Source organism: Physeter macrocephalus, chromosome 10 (genome assembly GCF_002837175.3).
Source record: "Physeter macrocephalus isolate SW-GA chromosome 10, ASM283717v5, whole genome shotgun sequence".
In the NCBI taxonomy this organism is placed as follows: domain Eukaryota; kingdom Metazoa; phylum Chordata; class Mammalia; order Artiodactyla; family Physeteridae; genus Physeter; species Physeter macrocephalus.
In genome coordinates, this window is record NC_041223.1 from 68,544,130 (window position 1) to 68,564,656 (window position 20,527).

Genomic DNA, 20,527 nt, shown 5'->3' on the forward strand with positions numbered 1-20,527 from the left:
GCCGCTCCGCGGCATGTGGGATCCTCCCAGACCGGGGCGCGAACCCGGTTCCCCTGCATCGGCAGGCGGACGCGCAACCACTGCGCCACCAGGGAAGCCCTGAGGCAGACTTTGATTGTGGGACTGTCACCTGCATGAATTGTCATGGACTACTCCAAGAGATTCAGAGTGAGGGGGAGTTTGATATGGTGGTAAAACCTGTTCTAGAACAGGTGCTATGTAGCCATTGTCTAGCCAATTTTTAAAATTGATCCGCTCTTTCAGAATTACTTAAGTATTACAAACTTAAAATGGCTAATATCCAGTTTGGGGTGAGAATGACAAATGGTAATCCTCATATACTATGAAAACATTTTCCCCTGAAAATGTTATGATAAATGACCATTAAATCTTTTAAATGACTACTGAAAATAACATTCATTATTTGAAGAAGAAAAGTATGCATAATCTGGATTTTCAAAATTGAAGGTATAGTTCTTTTTAAAATCTGGTTAAGCAGTGATTAAACAGATGCATAGCAGGTTTTTTTGTTTGTTTTGGCCATGGAAATTGATAAAGAACATAAAAGTATTTGCCCAGTCAGTACAATCATCAGAGGAAAAAAGAGAGCTTACTAATGAAGTTTATTTACTGTCACATCTCATAGGGGAAAGTGATCTGATGAGAGTTTCTACTATGACTCTTGATTCGAGACTGATCTTAATAAAATCACTTAAACTTTTCATCTGTCAACTAAAATTAAATTGGTTGTTTTTATACTGCCATTTCTATTGAGAGGAGGAAGAGTGAACGTAGCAAGCTTCTTAATTAAAAGTGGTTGTGTAAGTATTCATGTAAAAGATTGCATCCACACAACATACAACTCACTTTTAAATTAATTGATTAAGGTTTTTAATTAATTCAGGAAGCTCATTAAGCACATGTAATGGATTTGGCTTCCATTTGAGAAGATACTGAGGAAAAAAGCTGCCTGCCCCTGATGTCCAGGAACTGATCTGATACTAAAGCCTTGGTGTTGTTAGAAGCTGGACATAAAGAATATCTCAGAGCACCAATAGACAAAGTGACTCTGAGACCATGATAAAATGAGACAAAACAAGACCATTTTATAGTGTTGTCTAAGCACAGATGAAAACAAGGTCACTGTGCCACCCACAGAATACAAACATTGCCCTCTCCCAGTGGATATGAGTGACTGATGCTTCTTTACCAGATGCAGCTTTACCCTGACTCTAGACTGCCCTCCCTGTAGAATTGCCACTGCTTGCTGACAGTAGCCAATCTAGAGTGAATGCCTCTTTCCTTGGAGCCTCCTCAGAATCATTCAACAAAACCCCAGATCCTCTAGTAGCTCTTTCTAAAACCCTCTTACACCCCAAAGTGCCCCAGGGTGAGCGCTTTGCTTTACTGCAACAAATACTAAACCCAACTAACTCCACTACCGGTGTGTTTGTGGTAGCCTTTGGCCAGGGTGCATTGACAGTACCAAAAAGGCCCAGTCTCTCAGGAGCTTATTTGGGCAGATCAGACTTATGCCCAGATCAACTAGAGAACTTCAACAGTAACAGCTGCCTTTTATTTATTGTGCACCCATTTCATGCCTTTAATGTCAGACCTTTAATGTATATTATTTAAATCTTAACCCTATAAGTTTGGTACTTTTTATTTGCCCCATTTTGCAGATGGATAAACTGAGGGTTAGAGAAACTTACCTGAGTCTTTACTTCCCTTACACTGGCCAGTAATTGCTATAACCAAGTTTTGAATCCAGATCTGATTCCAAAAGCACACAAACTCTATACTCTATCACTCTGTCTTGCATATAAAACTGAATGCAGTGCAGGGTACAGTAATCCTAGACCTCTTCAGTTTCAAGTGTTTTGGCTTCCGGTGGTCTGCATCATCATTAATTATTTAAATATTGTTTGTTGATGATCATTTTTTGCTGTATTATATTGTTGAGCAAGGCTAACCCACCTTGATAATAAATTTCTTTTTTAAAAAAAAAAAATTTACTTATTTATTTATTTTTGGCTGCATTGGGTCTTCGTTGCTGCGCGCGGGCTTTCTCAAAGTTGCGGTGAGTGGGCACTACTCTTCGTTGCCGTGCGCGGGCTTCTCATTGCGGTGGCTTCTCTTGTTTCAGAGCACCGGCTCTAGGCGCGCGGGCTCAGTAGTTCCGGCTCGCGGACTCTAGAGTAAGTTTGGTAGTTGTGGCGCACAGGCTTCAGTAGTTGTGGCTCGCGGGCTCTAGAGTGCAGGCTCAGTAGTCGTGGCGCACGGGCTTAGTTGCTCCACGGCACGTGGGATCTTCCCAGACCAGGGCTCGAATCCATGTCCCCTGCATTGGCAGGAGGATTCTTAACCACTGCGCCACCAGGGAAGTCCGATAATAAATTTCTACAGATGACTGCACAGATTTATTTTTTATAATACATCTGGGTGAACGTTTCTGTGTTTCCCTAAAATTATACATTCTCATGTATGCCTGAATACCCGTTCTGGAATTGTATCCAATATGTATCTGTTTTCAAGATTTCTCTTGGAGAGTGCTGCAGTCAATGAAAATTTCAGCTGCAAGATGATGTAATTATGATTACTTAAAGAACCAGACATACTGATTTCTATATGGACTTTAGAATCTACTTTTACTGGTCAGATACGTGGCTTTGGTCAAGTCCTTAATTTCCCTGAGCTTTAGCAACCTTATCTGCCAGTGGGGACCATAACATCCACCCCCCAGGGTTCTTATAACATGTGAAAGTACGAGACACACAATAGATGCTTAGTACATGCTTATATGCCTGTCTCCCTTAGTGTGCCTCCCAGGGGTCTTACAGCTTATTCTCACTATAGTGTATTACTACAGAGAAATAAAACAAAACTAGCACTTGGAAAGAAGTAAAATCCATTAGCGTTCTATTCTTGCTGTATCATAAGAGAAGCTTCTGTCAGGGATCATGGAAAGTATTTGCTTTAAAGGCCTTATATCACATATCAAAAGCTGTATTATCATACATTGTTGTTATTTATTTGAGGAATATAATTTATCATACTACTTCTTTTGTCCATCCTCATTCTGCACCTCCTTTAGTGTAAGTAATTTTCTGTTAAAGCTCTAAATCAGAAGCTTACATAATAGTCTTAAATAATTGCTGGTTCATAGGATACCTTCCTATTGGAGAGTTTAAAGACCATATAAGAAAAATAAAATTCTAAAATTTCCCTTGTAATGAACTATGGTGAAGCCAGAATTAGATTGAGCCAGTAATTTTGGATTAGGAAGGATGTTTTTAATATACCCTGTCATGCATAGATTTAATTAATCTGATTATCATAATGAGGAAGAGTACCCTTGTAAATCCACATTACCTACTGATACCCATTTCTTTTTAATATTTATGTTCAGATGTACTTCACAGAAATATCATATAAATCAATATTTAATCTCTGTGTTTTGTGCTTCTATAATTTTAGCAACTAAGATGATTTCTGAGGGTTTTAAATAGCATTCAAATGTCAGTCTAAATAGTAAGTAACCCTGGCCATAGATTCTTGACTTACAAAAATATTTTCCCAGTCTTTCAGGTGAGCCATAAAAAGCAAAGCTTTATTTTTGTTTGTAAATAACTTCCAATTCCTCTTTATAAATACAGAGATAAAGTTTTGGTCAAAGTCCAATACTGGTTCATGTCTACTGATGGTAATTTGCCCTGCAGTTTAAATTTGGCTTAGTATTCTTTTTCTGCCTTAAATTGCTATGTGGCATTTCTGTACTCTCATAACCACTTTCATAGCCAATCCTTGTGGTAAGACAAGTATTTCTATATCTCTTAAACTTTTCAGTTTCTTTGAGAATAGAAAAAGTAATTGTAAATGTCTGGAAGGAAAGAGCAACCTAAATGAGTTTTAATAGTTTCAGAGCATTTATGGCCATCAGAATGTTATCAGTAACTTTTTTTTAAGTAGCTGCTATAAAAATGAGACTTCTTTCCTACTAGGTTGCCAGCAGTTTCATATTTTTTTAAAATTATCAAATATTATCTGTTCTTATTTATGCTTTGTATTTTTCAGGTATTCAGAAAATAAAGTTGTGGCTTATTTTTAAATATTCTTTATTTTTTTAAATACAAACATGTTAGTGTATTATATTATTCATTGAGATACTCATTCCTTAAAATATAAAGACTTATTTAGTTAATTTATGGATTTAAATTTAACTCGTAGCCTTTCTTATAGCTTTAAAGAAAGACCAGTTTTGAGACTTGACCTAAAAATATAAGCATTATTGCTTAGTTTTATAGCTTATGGGAAATCTGAAGTGGAACAAATGAGTGTGCACATGAGGTACTAAGAGTTTCTTAGAACGAAAAAAAGTAGCAAAGAATTCTCTTAGGGAAGGTTTAAGTGGAAGGAATATGATAATTCATACTAGGTCCAAGTAGGATAATTTGTTTTAATATCACAAATGTTCAGTGACTTTTTTGTAGTATACAGAATTCATTCTTATATTTTGTAAAGCTAATTCTTACTTGTATGGCATCTTGTTTAATTTCTCATAACTGATACTGATTCTCACATGTCACAAATACTTATATTTAAATATTAACTTAAAATTAGGCTGACTGAAACCCTCTTCTACCAGTACTCTGAAGAGAAATTGCTCTGTATTTACAATAGAAATCATAACTGTGGTCATGACAGTGTACTCTTATTAAATCAAGACTTAGCTTTCAGACAAGAAGGTTAAAGGACTCTGAAATAATGTCATATCTGTATTTGCTTTATGGAGATTAATAGCATTCTAAAAATAAGAGTTGTATATTTCATCGCCGGTTCTCTGTGTTGTATATTTTTATTCTTATTATATATCAGTGGTAAATAAGCCTAAGCACCAGTCTTACATCTGAGTACCAAAAGCTTGTATTATCATTTTATTTAATGAGTGTTTATTGTATGGTTATTTACTATATTATATGGTTTTTATTCATTATATGGTGTATCCAGCAATCTCCTAAATCCTGGGGTAACCAGTATAAAAGTACTCATAATCTCTGCCCTTAGGAGATTTTAATGCTTTTGAGGAATCAGAGACTTTGAGAGTAATATAAAGCATTTTGGGCTCAGGTTGAAGTTTATGTATGAACAGACTGTAAATACACCCAAAAAGAAAAATACCTTTGTGATGGGGCTTAGTCACTGAAGATGTTTTATAAAAGAACTGTAATGTTGGACTAGGAAGGAATTGTTAGGTGCTACAAGTCTACTTATATATTCCCATCTTGTATTTACAACAACCTAATTATCTGCCATTTAATGAGCATTTTTTATCAGTTTTCAAAAGTGTTTCACGGGTGCTTGAAAAGAATGCATAGTCTCCATTTGTTAAGCATAGGGTTCATAAGTATGTTTAGATCAAGCTTGCTTTTTATGGAGGTCGGGTTTTACTGTGAGCATGTTTTGGTTTTTGGTCCCTTTTATATATCACAGAGGAGTATCAAAATATCAATATAGTTTATATATCACAGAGAAGTATCAAAATATGATGGTAAATATGTCCCTTTCTCCTTTATTGCTTTTTCTGTTTTGAAGTTATGTATAGGCACAGCATTTACATTTTGAATTGTTATATTCTCAGTTGAACCACTTATCATTATATCTCTATCTCCAGTATTTTATTTTCCCTAAAATACTGATATTAACATAGCTACATAACCTTATTTGGGGTAGGTTTTGCCTGATTACGTTTTTTCATTCTTTAACTTTCTGTTTTCTCTGTCTGTGAATTAGAAATGTCTCATGAACAGCATTTAATACAGCCTGACAATCTGATTTTTTAAATATCTTAACTAGAGAGTTTAATCCGTTTACATTTATTATGGTTACTGATAAATTTGCTCCCTCTTATCTCTTATTTCCCTTTTTGCTCCTCTCTTGCCTTTTTTTGAATTGAATAAATATATTTCTCATTCCATTATTTTTCTCTCTGGTTTGGGTGTTACATATTACTAGTTTTAGTAATTGCCTTTGAAATTTTAACACTCATGCCCAACCTAAAGTAAATATCTTTACCCTCATCCTGAACAGTACAAGGATTTTTAAATCTGTTTTCTTCCTATGTATGCTATTGCTATTCAGATTTTAGTACCATCTTATCTATTTGAATGGTAATTCTATAAATTAGTCATTATTCCATTGTTTAATATTTTCAGTGTATAGATTCATCCTGTTGTTTACTAGTATTCCTGATTGTAACTTGGCCCTTCCATCAGGGAAGAATTTTTTTCTCCCTAACATATGTGCTTTAGAAATTCTTAGCGTTAGAGTCTATGGATGGTAAACTCAGTTTTTGTTCATCTGAGAATGTTATTTTGACCTCATTCTTCACATTTTTGCTGACTTAACAATTCTAGGGTGACAGTTGTTTTCTTCCAGCAGTTTGAAGATATTCTGCTTTCTTCTGTCTTCCTTGTTGCTTTTGAGGATCTAACTGGTATTCTTTTGTGGATAATCTTTTCTCTCTGGCTGCTTTTTTACTCTATTCTATTTGTCTTTGTTTTCTAGAATTTGACTATAATATGCCCTGTGTTTTAATCCAGTAATGTAGGTTTTCTCTTTTTTTTTTCCTGCTTGGGATTTGTTGTGGTTGGGATTTGTTATATCTTCCATCAAGCTGGGAAAGTTTTTATTGATTCACAGGGGATACATTTTCTCCCCTCTACCCAGAGCTACTACCCAAGACAGACAAATTTACTTGCCATTGCTTTTGTTTTGTTAAAGTTATCTGTTTGTTTATTTATTTATTTATTTATTTATTTATTTATTTATTTATTTATGGCTGCATTGGGTCTTCGTTGCTGCACACGGGCTTTCTCTAGTTGCAGCGAGCGGGGGCTACTCTTCGTTGCGGTGCGTGGGCTTCTCATTGCTGTGGCTTCTCTTGTCATGGAGCATGGGCTCTAGGCACACGGGCTTCAGTAGTTGTGGCACACGGGCTTCAGTAGTTGTGGCACACAGGCTTAGTAGTTGTGGCTCGCGGGCTCTAGAGTGCAGGCTCAGTAATTGTGGTGCACGGGCTTAGTTGCTCCACGGCATGTGTAGTCTTCCTGGACCAGGGCTCAAACCCGTGTCCCCTGCATTGGCAGGCAGATTCTTAACCACTGCGCCCCCAGGGAAGTCCTGCTATTGCTTTTGTAAAGTAGGTTTTTTTCCCTAGTTTACTGAGAGTGAAGCCTTTCTTGGGTTTTGGCTTTAAGCAGGGGGTTCACCAGTCCTAATCACATCCAACAAAGATGCAAGACTTTATGCCTGTTTCTCTGAGTGCAACAGGCAGTCAGAACAAAAGCTGCAGGCCTTTGGGGTTCAATTGAAATTCCCAGGGCTAGCCGCTTAAGCACTTGCTAGACTTTATTTCTGGTCTCAGAGCTTTTCCCTTACTTCCTTGCAAGCTTATCAGTTTTTTAAGAGGTACTTTATGTGAGTGCATATAAATTTTTTTAACACATGTATATTTATCTAATATTCTTAGAGGATTTATTTGTTTTTTGCAGGTGTTTTGGGACCTCTTCTGATAGAAATGGAAGTCTCTCCTGTGTCTTAGAATGGAAATTATCTCTTGTTATTTTTGTTTTCATATCAAAATCACACTTTGTTCCTCCTGTCACTTCTTGCAGGTGAGCAGTAGGTCATCCAGTCCTAGCGTCAGAATGATCACTACCTCAGGACCAACCTCAGAAAAGCCAGCTCGAAGTCATCCATGGACCCCTGATGATTCCACAGGTGACCAGTTTATCCTCATTATAATTATAAAGTTGAATTTATCATGTTTATGTTCATTTAATCATGTCATTACTCTGATGCTTACAAAAGCAGGCATTATACAGTAGTTTAGATTTTCCTGTTAATAAGATCAAATATTTAGCAATAAATTTTAAAATGCCTTTTTGAGTGCTAAGACAGAGACTACCTTGCCCCATGTGTTTTTTTCCCCCAGATACTAAACATGTATTTTGAAGATGGTTTGTTTGGGGACTTTCTTCAAATAGGAAGATATTCTATTCTTGATATTTCAGTCTGATTGTCCTATTATAATCCATCCATCTCAGTGATAGTAGTAAATTCTCATCTTTTGATAACTAAAATCAGAATGGTAAAATAATCATCTTCATCTCAGTCTTGTTTTAAAAATACAAGATATTATATACCTTGGTAAGAAAAACATTTCTGACCATTGACCTTTTGAATCATTTTTAACCGAGAGGGAGACCTCATTTCAGTTACGTAAATATTCTGTTAAATAGACTTTTAAAAGCCTGGTAAGCGTTATTAAAACCCCCCAACATGAAAAACTAACTGGTCAAAATCAAAATATTAGTATTAAAACCTGCCTGTCTGAAGGTAGTAAGGGAATAGTTTCATTATGGGTAAGCAGGAAATTATGTGCCATAATAGAATTAACTTTTCTTTAGCATTAAGGGGATACCTTGATAAATACACAGCAATGTACTTCTGTAAAAATTATTTATATGTTACTATGTCAAGGAAGGAAGATGATCTCTTAGATCTTGGAAAATTAAACAATTTGGGGTTTTATATAAGATCAGTTATGTTATTAATTGTGGCAATTAAATAGTCAGCTTTCTGTCTTTACCAACTAAAATCCTGCTTACAAGTAATTATAGATACTTGTCATGGTTTAGTCAAGTTCATAATTTAAAAAATTAACTGGGTGGCTTTTCTCCATGTCATGTAAGATAAAACTATGTTTAGCCTTGGGTGTACTTACTAGTTTTAGTAAGTTTAAATTCATTGGCGGCAAAAACTCCTAAGTTTCACCCTCAGCACAGCACAGCCTAGGATTATCCAGAACATTCACCACTACTCAGCACGTGTGCAGAATTTATCATGACGTACTTCTCCTCAGAGGTGGGCAGGGAAATGCTCTCGACAGATTTGATCATTAACATTCAGGTAGTGTCAGCTCTTTTTGGTTCCTACATCCTTCAGTGAGGGCGTGCTTGCCCTGACATTACAGCATTTGGCGGGTCTCCTCACTTCAGCCTGGACTAATCTAGACATGCCAGTCAACGTGTGGCAGATAGTGAATTCATGAGGGAAAAATCAAAATTCTCCTAAGTCCCTCTCACTTAACTGCTGCATTTTGTTTCTTTTCTGGGACCTAAAATACCACAAAATAGCAATAGCTAGATATCATACATAGGTCCAAGTTGCAGTATCAACTGAATTTTGACTTTGCCTTGAAATATACTGCAAATGTATGGTTATCGTTTTTAAATATTTTGAATACAATTTTAGAAGTTGAGAATCCGGTTTAAGTTTATAATTAATGAAGTTCAGCTTTGCACTGTTTCTAAGAAAAATATTGATAATCAAGCTAACAGAATAAATTGTAGGAAAGAGACAGGTAAAACCTTTTTCTTTGAAGGCCCACTGACCCAGAAAAAAAATTAGAAGTGCATACATAAGTTAAAACAACGTAATTAATTCGATTTTTTAATTTAAAAGGGCAGAGGTTTTTGTGCTTTTTCAGAGAAAAAGAGCACAGTGATTTAATAATCATAACACATAAGTACTCTTGGGTTTTTACTTAGAATGTATTGGGGATAGAGAAAGACATACATACGCAAGAGCAGCTAGTGAAGGAGATGCCTAGACCCAGTAGAGGGTCCCACAGTGGGCGGGAAACGGTGCACAGGGGGAACATTCACTCAAGAGTTTGTCCTGTGCTTAGTACTTTGCAAAGATAGAAATATAAGACATGCCCCATTGCTTGCATTCTGATTACAGTTATAATACTGACACGTTAAAAATAAATTCATCATGCTGTATAACAAACTATTACACCGAATGTTTTAATAGTTATAAATAAGCATAATCCTGGCATAGTCTGTGACTTTTTTGTAAAATAGTGAGATTAATCACTATTGTTCTTTAGTCATAAAGCAGAAAGGAGAAAACAGCATTCCACGTGAAGGGAGCACATAGAGAATATGAGATAGTTATAAGTATTGTGTTTAAGGGGCTAGAAAAGAGATTCCACCTAACTTAACCAAATCAGTGTGAATCTGGACATTTAGGAAAAGAGGTTAGATTTGATCAGCAATTAAAAGACAAACTTTTGTGGCATAGCCTTTCTATCTTGTAACCAGAAACTGAAAGCTAAATTTCAATTTAAGTGAGAAAGTAAAATCTCACATCTTGGTTTCAGAGAACAGATGAAATTCAGTAAAGAACCTTAAGTTCCCCACTCTCAAAGGACTTTAAAATTCTTTGAGTAGCACAATCCTTGGACTTTTTTTTCACCCCCAGAATACTGTGAAACAATGATATATTTAATTCTGAAATACATATTGGATATAGGGGACTGATTTAATAGGATATATCAAGTATCAAAGATTTAAGAAAGAGCGATAGGAGTGGAAATATTAAGTTGAAAAAACTCTTTCAAGACACTTAATTTTTCCAATAAGGTCAGGGGGAAGTCATGTTTAATCAGTTTAATTTTGTGGAAAGCAATGTTTGATGGGAGCATTATTTGAAACTATTTGTAAGGGGGTGGGGAGAGGTTTCGTCAGAGAAACAAATGTATTTCTTATTTAGCCATTTCAGAAGAACCTTTATGTTAATATATAATTTTAGGGTAAAGGCTCTCTTAGGCCTGTTATTCTCTGTTATTCCTTCTTTAGTGCACTCCAGTATTTGATTAACATTACTTTTTTAATCTGAAATGTAAACTTGAGTATTTAAAATTGCCCTCCTTTCCCAATTCTTTGTTTAGTATCAATAACAATAATTTTAAAATAATAACCACCACCAGCACCATGTGTTGAGTGCTCACCATAGGCTAGCTAGCACTGCATGGTATTCCTTACATGATCTCATTTGGTCTGATTTTATGGCCTCTCCCGTTGCGGAGCGCAGGCTCCGGACGCGCAGGCTCAGCGGCCATGGCTCACGGGCCCAGCCGCTCCGCGGCATGTGGGATCTTCCCGGACCCGGGCACGAACCTGCATCCCCTGCATCGGCAGGCGGACTCTCAGCCACCGCGCCACCAGGGAAGCCCTGCAATCACATTCTTAATGGCCTTTCAAAAAAAAACTGAAGCTAGAATATCAGTCAGCAGTAAATTAGGAGGTTACTGAACCGTCAAACTGTCTTGGTTTCTTATTGCATTTGAGGCAGTGCCTTGCTGCGTCCTGACCTTGCCTGCCTTCATCCGCACCACCCTTTCAAGGAGTCGCTTATAGAAAAAGTGCTGAACAGCTCACTTGTTTAGCTCACTTGTTCTCTATTATAAATGATGGGAAAGCAGCTACTTCTGAAATAGAAAAGTCCATATTACTTCACAGTGATTCTTCCTACTTCTGGAACTGTTGTACATAAATGTTAATATTGGGAAGCAACCATGCCATGCTTCTCTTGCAAGTTGTTATGGCAGTTTTACCTCTTTTGAAATACAAACAAAACCTGTCTGTTCAAATAGTTTGATAAAATTGGCTGTTTGTTTGAATTAACCCTTTTAACTGTTTTTGGCATGCTATTGAGTCACAGTTTCCATACTGTCAATGTGTGTAATATACTCCCATCAATAACATCTCTCATTTTCTGCAGTGATTCTCATTGGGAGGAGTGGGATGGGCAGCTCATGTTAGAATCTATACTAATTGAAGGTGATCCACTGGAAGAGAAAGTGCCTCTTGCTTTCCCCCTTTCCCTGTGAAGGAACACTGATGTTGCCGGAGTTGACACAGCCTTAGAGTAAACTTAGCATGATCAAGGAAAGAAAGAATGTGGGATTTGATTAGGTAGAGTCAGTTACGACTGAATTTAAAATATAAAGGTTCCATATCACTGTCTTTGTTTTTAATTAAACAAGGGCTTACATGCTTTAATATATTGTGTTCTATTCAACTTATAGCCAACTTAAATTGTAGGTGTGAGAGTATGGTTGTATTACAATTATCTGTAATTGGATGTCCTCTGTTTACTTTTAGAATTCAAAAATTACCAGTAGCAATAACTTTTATTTTACTCTAAGAAAAACAATACCATTATCTCATGCATGCTTTCTTGCTTTTTGTTTCTAATTATTTCTAACAGAAAATAAATACAATACATGCTTTAATTCCAGATACCAATGGATCAGATAATTCCATCCCAATGGCTTATCTTACACTGGATCACCAACTACAGGTAAAGGAGTACTTTCTCAGCAAAGTTTACTTTTTCGTTTTAGAGAAGTTTATCTTTAAAGCTGATGGTTGTGTTCCTATCTGTTATTGTATATTCATTTATTTATGCTTTTAGTTGACCTCCTTAAACTTTTAAAAATCAAGCTGAAATAACTGATTCTCAGTTAAGTCAATCAAAATTAAAATTGCCAAAATCACTGTTCCTGTTCTAACAATCATCTTAAAATACTCATATCTTTGTTCAAGACTGCCAAGAATAGCATTTTGATCTTTATTTTTAGTGCATTAAAATGTAAAAGCCATATAAGCCCATTTCTGCATAATAGATTTTGTGGTACTTTGGCATGTTCATGGTGACTGAAAATACAAGTAATGTACTTCATTGTCTCCTCATGCGTGTGTGAGCTACAAACATCTTCAGTATAATAAAGTCTGGCAACCTGAAATGTAAAACCAGAGGCCAGCAGTACTCTAGTCATGGTTCTCTGTAACAACGAGAAAGTGTTAAAGCAGCAAGTGTAAATTTAAGATCTGAGTTAACCCTGACAAAAGGGCACTGAGATTTTCTAGGCCTGGTTTAACACTTATTTTTAAAAGATCATTGCTTTAGTGCTATAAAAATATATCACAGTCTCTGTCTTAACTCTCAGCTAGATATTGAGTTTGATTTAATTATGTTTTAACATTCCTGATTTATTTTCAGCCTCTAGCACCATGCCCAAACTCCAAAGAATCTATGGCAGTGTTTGAACAGCATTGTAAAATGGCACAAGAATATATGAAAGTCCAAACAGAAATTGCATTGTTATTGCAGAGAAAGTAAGTTATCTTTTATGAACAAGAATAAATCATTAGTATTTTGAGTTTAAAATGTGTTAAGGTGCAATATTGTTTAAAGACATAAAAACTTGATAATTTTTAGAATTAATCACTAAGCATATTTCTAACGTGGAGATTTTCTCTATGTTTAAGTTTTAAGCACCCTTCGGCTAATTTTCCCTGCAAAACTCATCTCTTTTGACTATTTCTTATTATATTAGGAAAAATATAACTAAGGGAAATAAACTAGTGTTCATAACCATGTGTTTTATGTTCTCAGAATTTTAAAGTTAAAAGCTGTTTAGATTTATTGTTATAAAGATTTATTGTTTCTTTGGACAAAGGTAAAATAATTTGATTTACTAATGTTCAGTTGTGCTTTATCTTAGAAACATATTTGTAGATATATTCTTGCCAGGTGTATGTTTAGGAGAGTAGAATTACTTATTAGAGGGCTTTATTTCATATCTATGAGTGTTTTTCTAGGGAGTTTTGTACTTACACACATTTTTCTGCGAGATACAGAGACTGCTTTACTCCCCTTTTAAAGAAACACAGGGCTTCCCTGGTGGCGCAGTGGTTGCGCGTCCGCCTGCCGGTGCAGGGGACACGGGTTCGTGCCCCGGTCCGGGAAGATCCCACATGCCGCGGAGCGGCTGGGCCCGTGAGCCATGGCCGCTGAGCCTGTGTGTCCGGAGCCTGTGCTCAGCGGCAGGAGAGTCCACAACAGTGAGAGGCCCGCGTACCGCAAAAAGACAGTCCCATTTCCATACTTCTCTATTTGAGATTCTTTAAAAAACAGTATTTCAGTTTTCTTAAACATGACCTTCATGAAATAACCTATGAAGCTGATTTATGGTGGTAGGTAGTTTTTTTTACAGTTCACTAATACAGTGATGTAGATGAATTCAACTTAATATTTTAAAGGCTAAATAGGAGATTAAATATTAGAGTCTGCAAACTGTAGAACTAATTATGGAACTCTGTGGCACTTTATGATAAGAAAAAAATATTTCTTATGTCTGAATATGTATTTCTCATACTTAACCTATAATTTTTTCATATTTTAATCATTTGAAAGAGGAGTTCTATGCTAGAGAAAAACAAATGGTGACTTGTGGGCACTGTAAAAAATATGATAGTTTTCATTGACTCTTAAATACATTAAAAAAGAAATGTTACTAGTAACTTTTTGTTTGAGGACTTTTCATTAATTATTCAGTTGTTTCCAGCAGCCTCACTTTAGGAGCTAATACATAATATCCCCCAAATAAAAGGCACTTAAAGAAGTGTATCAAGCTGGGGGCTTCCCTGGTGGCGCAGTGGTTAAGAATCCGCATGCCAACGTAGGGGACACGAGTTTGAGCCCTGGTCCAGGAAGATCCCATATGCCACAGAATAACTAAACCTGTGTGCCGTAACTACTGAGCCTGCGCTCTAGAGCCCGTGAGCCACAACTACTGAGCCTGCATGCCACAACTACTGAAGCCCGCTCGCCTAGAGCCCGTGCTCCACGACAAGAAAAGCCACTGCAATGAGAAGCCTGCGCGCAACGAAGAGCGGCCCCCGCTCGCCACAACTAGAGAAAGCCCGCGCGCAGCAACAAAGACCCAATGCGGCCATAAATAAATAAATAAATAAATAAATAAATTTATTTAAAAAAAAAAACGAGAAAAAATTTATCAGCCTATAAAAGGCTCTGGTTTTTCCCGAAAACGTTTGCAAGAGTAAGTGGTTCAAAAGTGGTATTTTGTATTCTTCTCATTATTTTAAAATAGGAAGGAGATTTAGGTTGGATAGCACCTATTTTAATTAGCTTGCAGATGTTTTGTTAGCTACCACTTTGCACTGTAGTTAAATAGGATTGTGGTTTCAGAATATGAATATGAATACGTGAGTATAAAAGTAGAATGTGAATGATTAAAACTTCAAGTGTTATTTTCAAGGATAGCTAGATAAAGCCCTTCCCAGCCTTTTTTTCTTCCTTTCTACACAAAAGGGATACCAAATGAAATTTTCTGCCACTTTTATTATACCATTTTATCTGTTTTCACTACTTATCTAAGTACAGTTGCTTATTAAAAGGATTATGATATTTGTATGGTTACGCCAGAAGAACGGATGATAGTTTCCATTCCAACTCAAAATTATATTTGAGTAGTGTACCTAAGATGCATAATGATAGACCCAGAATAAAAGTTCTAATTAATTGAGCTTCCATTATCAGCTATTAAGGTATGAATATTTCCATCCTGTGTAATATGTGGTATTTGTTTTTAGGCAAGAACTAGTTGCAGAACTGGACCAGGATGAAAAGGACCAGCAAAATACATCTCGTCTGGTACAGGAACATAAAAAGCTTTTAGATGAAAACAAAAGCCTTTCTACTTACTATCAGCAGTGCAAAAAACAACTAGAGGTCATCAGGAGTCAGCAGCAAAAACGACAAGGCACTTCATGATTCTCTGGGACCGTTAAATTTTTAAATATGCAAAGAAAGACTTTTTTTTTAAAGGAAAGAAAAACCCTTATAATGACAATTCATGAGTGTTAGCTTTTTGGCGTGTTCTGAATGCCAGCTGCCTATATTTGCTGCATTTGTTTCATCGTTTATTTTCCTTTTCTCATGGTGGACATGCAATTCAACTGTCTCCTCATATAACATGGGGGCATCTGTACTTGAATAAGCAGCAGTTCTCAACTTCAAAACAGATGCAGTAAACCATGGCTGTATATGCATGCTCGTTGTTTGAAGGCTAGCCTAACAAAAAGGGGTATCAAACTAGCTGCTATGAGCAATCATCGTCTTTTTTTCGAGGTGGAACCTCAAGAATGATTTTGTTCTTGTATCTCATCTCAAAAAACCAATAATTTTTTTTTCCATAAGATGGTATATACCAAGATAAAGACACAGGGTATTATAAATCTAGAATAATTGGTGGTACATCATAGAAATACAAAACCCTTAGGGATAGTTGAGAGTGAGGGCTTTGATGCCAGCATCCTTGGATCAGTACTGAACTTTATCCATGAAATATTTAAAGGTAAGTGGCGGCTGCTGTATTTAATAAAAGCATATTCATTAGACTAAACTTTGTCTATGATACAGTGAACAAAATGGAACCCTTTTTTTTTTAAAAGGTATAAAGATTTTTAATTCTGTGATTGCGTGTATGTGTGCTGAAACTGTAAAGCTTTTATGACTCTAATATTAATATCCCTCAAATGAAATTAAAAGATAAATGAACATGATCCAGCTTAAATGATCATTCCTTCCTGCAATGATTATTGGATTGTTCTACTGTATATTTGAAAAACTGAAGAGAAATCATGGAAAATGGAAATAATTGCTCCAGCCAAAAGGCTTGGGCCTAGATTTCTTTTATAATACCAAATGAGCAAAAAACCTGGCAAATCAGGACAAGTTAATGAGGAAGTTAAAAAGAGTAAATCTAAATTCATCAAGTGTCCTATTATCGATACTGGAATGATTGATTTTCCTTGCAAGCCCACCCTAGGATGCCTGCTGCCTTTCAACACTTTTAAAGGAATTTCACTTATAAATAGAAAATTTATATTGTTAACAGTAACTTTGCTACCAACTTTGAAAGTAATAATAAAACTTCATTGAAATAATAACTATATAAGCTCTATTTTTTCACTTGGTATTAAAATTAATTACATTTTGATACCAGTGCAAGGTGTCTTTTAAGTAGGGATGTCATCGACCTCATTTTTAAATAGCATTAATGTTTTATGAAGAGAAAATTTAAAATGAAAGCATAATTGCTGTGATTATTAGAAGTATATCATGATTGTATTGTAGTTTTGCTCTATTTCAGATAAGCAAGTTGATCTAAGAAGTTATCAAAACTATTCTTAAAAATACTAAAGCAGGTAACTTTTTCGTCCATTATTTTTTCTTCTTCCCACTGAGTTTTATAATGTATTCCTTGTGTATACAAGCAATAAAGGTAAAGGACAATTTGTACTAAACTGTGTCATTTTTAGCTTCTTCAGAATCTATTATTAAAGTTTCTGGTAAATAAATATCAACCGTCACTTCATTTAAATAAAAGAAGGTTTTCATTCCCAAGTAATTTAATTACCTAGCTGAAAGTGATATTAGGCTTAATGTATTAATAGTAAAATAAAATTGGCACAGAAAATAACTCTAAGGAAAAGCTTCACTCTTCCATAGTATTGCTGCTTGTCTGTACATCTGTCACTCCACCAAAAGGGACCTAGTCAGTGTTTAGAGACTTTTCTAATTATCCCAGAGCATGAGGTAACCAAGAGTGGATGCTAAGGCTGAACTTGTCCATTAGGATTTAGCATTTTAGATTTCAGATTTTTTTTCTCGTCACGAATGTGTTTTTGCTATACACTACACACTTAAAGGGAAAGTTTATTATTGTTATTACTACATGCAATCACTTCATTAAAATATCCCAAATAAGTAAATGGAAGAAAATAGTAGTTTTAAGTCATGACGCCAAATGCAAAAAAGGCTGTTGAACACTTGCTCATTTGTTTACAGTATGTTTCTGGGGATTTTCAGTAATGTAGCGGTCCTGTACACTGAGTGCAATTCAGCCTTGCTTGGTTTTTAAGTACTTGCCAAGCTCATATTTTTTAAGTCCTTATTATCCTTGATGGTGGGAGAAAAGGATAACAGGGATGATTAAAATCCACAGCCAGTTCTCAGCCATCAACCCTTCAAACAGAGATGTTAACAAGGAGCCAAATGTGTTATTAATTCTGGTCTTACCACTTATGCTAAGCCTCGTTTTTGGGGGTGGAAATAGCAAACAGACAAGCAAGTATCTAAGAGGCCCCAGGCTGAAAAATTCACAAACAATCCTTGAATAAGCCCTAATTACATTTTATTTTTACCTCCAGGGAAGGAAAACAAAGCTTTTATCTAACTTACAGGGAAATACTCCTCAGCAGTAAAAATAGCTTTTTTGAGTCAAATAAAAATCAGTTAAGAATATTTACCTTATAGCAACGTAGCATATTGAAGAGATCTGTTTAAAAGTTGTTTACAAATGTATGACTATTTTTGGTGAAGTATTTTAGAGCATCAAATGTCTTTTTTTTTTTCTGCAAGTTTCTTTTATGTTCCTAGTTTCAGCTCCTGCCTGTAGCCAGATCACAGGCCTTCCCTGTGAAACTTTTGTTTCTTTCTGTAAGTGCGTGTGGTTTTCAGTGGTCAGCTCCTTTCTTCAAATGGTAGGAAGTTCTACTTCTGTCATTCAGAACATTTTATGTAAAATGATGTGATGCAGAAATCCTTGTGCATACTGTATAATTGAAGGAAGCTTTTTAGATTTATTTTTGTTTGTAATAAAATTCAGATTGTTACTCTAAACTTGGTCATAAAAATGGTGAATGATTTATATCAGCAAATGAGCTGTGAGGTGTTCTGCTCGAGCAGCATGTTTACGTTATACAAAATTGAATAAAAACTGAAAAGTCAGTAATCCTAATACTCAATGCTGTTGTAACATAATCATGATTTTTGAGAGGCTGGGTGATTGGCCAGTTAATACATCATTTCCTCCAATTCTAATTTTTGGTTAAATGGATTCTCTTCACAGTTTCAATGAATCCTGATTTGTATGAAGTATAACACAGTGTACATCACTACACTTCTGCTCATTAGAAACCTGATTTCTTGTAGTCTATCTAAATTACATTAAGTATTTCATTTCTTTATCAACCTACTAGCCCTCTAACCTACACATCTGTGCACACACACATTCTTATAAACTCTGCCTTCACTTTAGTAAATATACCTGCTTATTCACTCATTCCTCAACAAATATTTATTGGGCACCTGTGATAAGCCATGCTGCTGTGGCTAATGCCAAGTGACATGTCCATTTCAGTCACATGGTAGTTAGATGGTGTTCCCATTTCACAGGTGGGAAAATAGGCTTCTAAAGGTTTAGACTTGTGCCTGAGTCTGCTTTTCCATCATCATCTGATTTCAGCAGAATTACATGCCTGGAGACTCAGCAGCCACTGTCAGCCCACGTGAAGGAAAATGGAATGGCAAACGAAGGGGAACGTGAGGTAACTTGAAACTTGCAGGCACAGGGACTTTGCGGTACGCGGGCCTCTCACTGTTGTGGCCTCTCCCGTTGAGGAGCACAGGCTCCGGACGCGCAGGCTCAGCGGCCATGGCTCACGGGCCCAGCCGCTCCGCGGCATGTGGGATCTTCCCGGACCGGGGCACGAACCCGTGTCCCCTGCATCGGCAGGCGGGCCCTCAACCACTGCGCCACCAGGGAAGCCCTGTGACCACTTTTAAACCCAACATTGAGACCCATATTTGTGTTTTAAAGCCAAGTCTGTGTTTTAAGCCACTTGGCTGTGCTGTAACTTAAAATGCTCACTAAGTCCCAAGGTGCTTCAGCTCTTTCACTCACTTATTGGATGGGTGGGGTTATCTCCAGTCTTCCGCCCCACCCTGCACCCACACACCTGAAAGATGCGCTGCAAATGGACATACAGGTCGTCGGGCTGTGAGGCTTGGTCTTTAGACTTGTTCTCCACTCTATAGGAAAATGAGACTTACCCCAGGTTTTTTTGTTGGTTTGTTTTTTGCCCCCTTTGCGGGTGTGGGGGTCTTATTAAAGAATAATTGGGGTGTAACTTTTATACGGTAAACTGCATCCATCTAAAGCATGCAATTTATTGAGATTGACATATTGTATACACTTGTAAAACCACCCAGCAGCCAACATCCTGATCATTTCCATCACCTCCAGAAGTTCTCTCATCTCTTGCCATCTATCCCTCCCTTCACTCCAAGCCCCAGACACTGGTCTGCTCTCTAACAATATAAAATAGTTCTCATTTTCTAGAATTTTACATAAATGATACAATATGTACTTTCTTTAAGCTTTTTTCTCATCTCGAAGAGTTATTTTAACTCCTTTGAGAGGATTTTTTTTTTAAGAATTTTTTGATGTGGACCATTTTTTAAGTCTTTATTGAATTTGTTATAATATTGATTCTGTTTTATGTTCTTGGTTTCTTGGCCACGAGGCATGAGGGATCTTAGCTCCCCGACCGGGGATCGAACCCGCACCCCCTGCATTGGAAGGTGAAGTTTTAACCACGGGACCGCTAGGGAGGTAACAGGAATTTTTAATTAGACCATTTTTAGTGATGCTTGAAAACCTTTCAGTATCAGTTTTTGAGGGCAAATGTAGGTTTTAGAGGGCTGTAGGTATGTCCAGTATGGCCTGCTTGATTGTGCAATGTTACCATCTTCTGAAACATTTAAGATCACTTTATTTTTATGTTCTTACAGAACCTTAATACTTCACTCACAAAATCCCTTGCATTTGTTGGTTAAAGTAAGTATATTTGTATATGTATTGCTTCAGGTGTTAGACATGTGAATGGACATGGCAAGTAACATTAGTAAGTACTTGGTGGTTTTCAGCAAATATGCTTCATAAATGTAATTTTTTTAAGTT

At 36.4% G+C, this 20,527-nt stretch overlaps 1 protein-coding gene across 3 annotated transcripts in view; it reads left to right on the top strand.

Moving 5' to 3' along the window:
• Positions 1-18,575, top strand: part of MAP3K7 (mitogen-activated protein kinase kinase kinase 7) — a 69,912-nt gene extending 51,337 nt beyond the window's left edge. The window contains exons 14-18 of one of the 3 annotated variants that reach the window (XR_003681529.2): positions 7,674-7,779; positions 12,152-12,213; positions 12,916-13,031; positions 15,312-16,075; positions 16,874-18,492. Coding sequence is in view for 2 of the 3 variants with exons in the window: in XM_007126228.3 (XP_007126290.1) it covers positions 7,674-7,779; positions 12,152-12,213; positions 12,916-13,031; positions 15,312-15,492 (465 nt within the window). In the remaining variant the exon portion in view is untranslated. Of the gene's footprint in view, positions 1-7,673; positions 7,780-12,151; positions 12,214-12,915; positions 13,032-15,311 lie in introns of all 3 variants that reach the window. The other 2 variants (XM_007126228.3, XM_007126229.4) reach the window with 2 other exon arrangements.
• Positions 18,576-20,527: the final 1,952 nt, after the last annotated feature.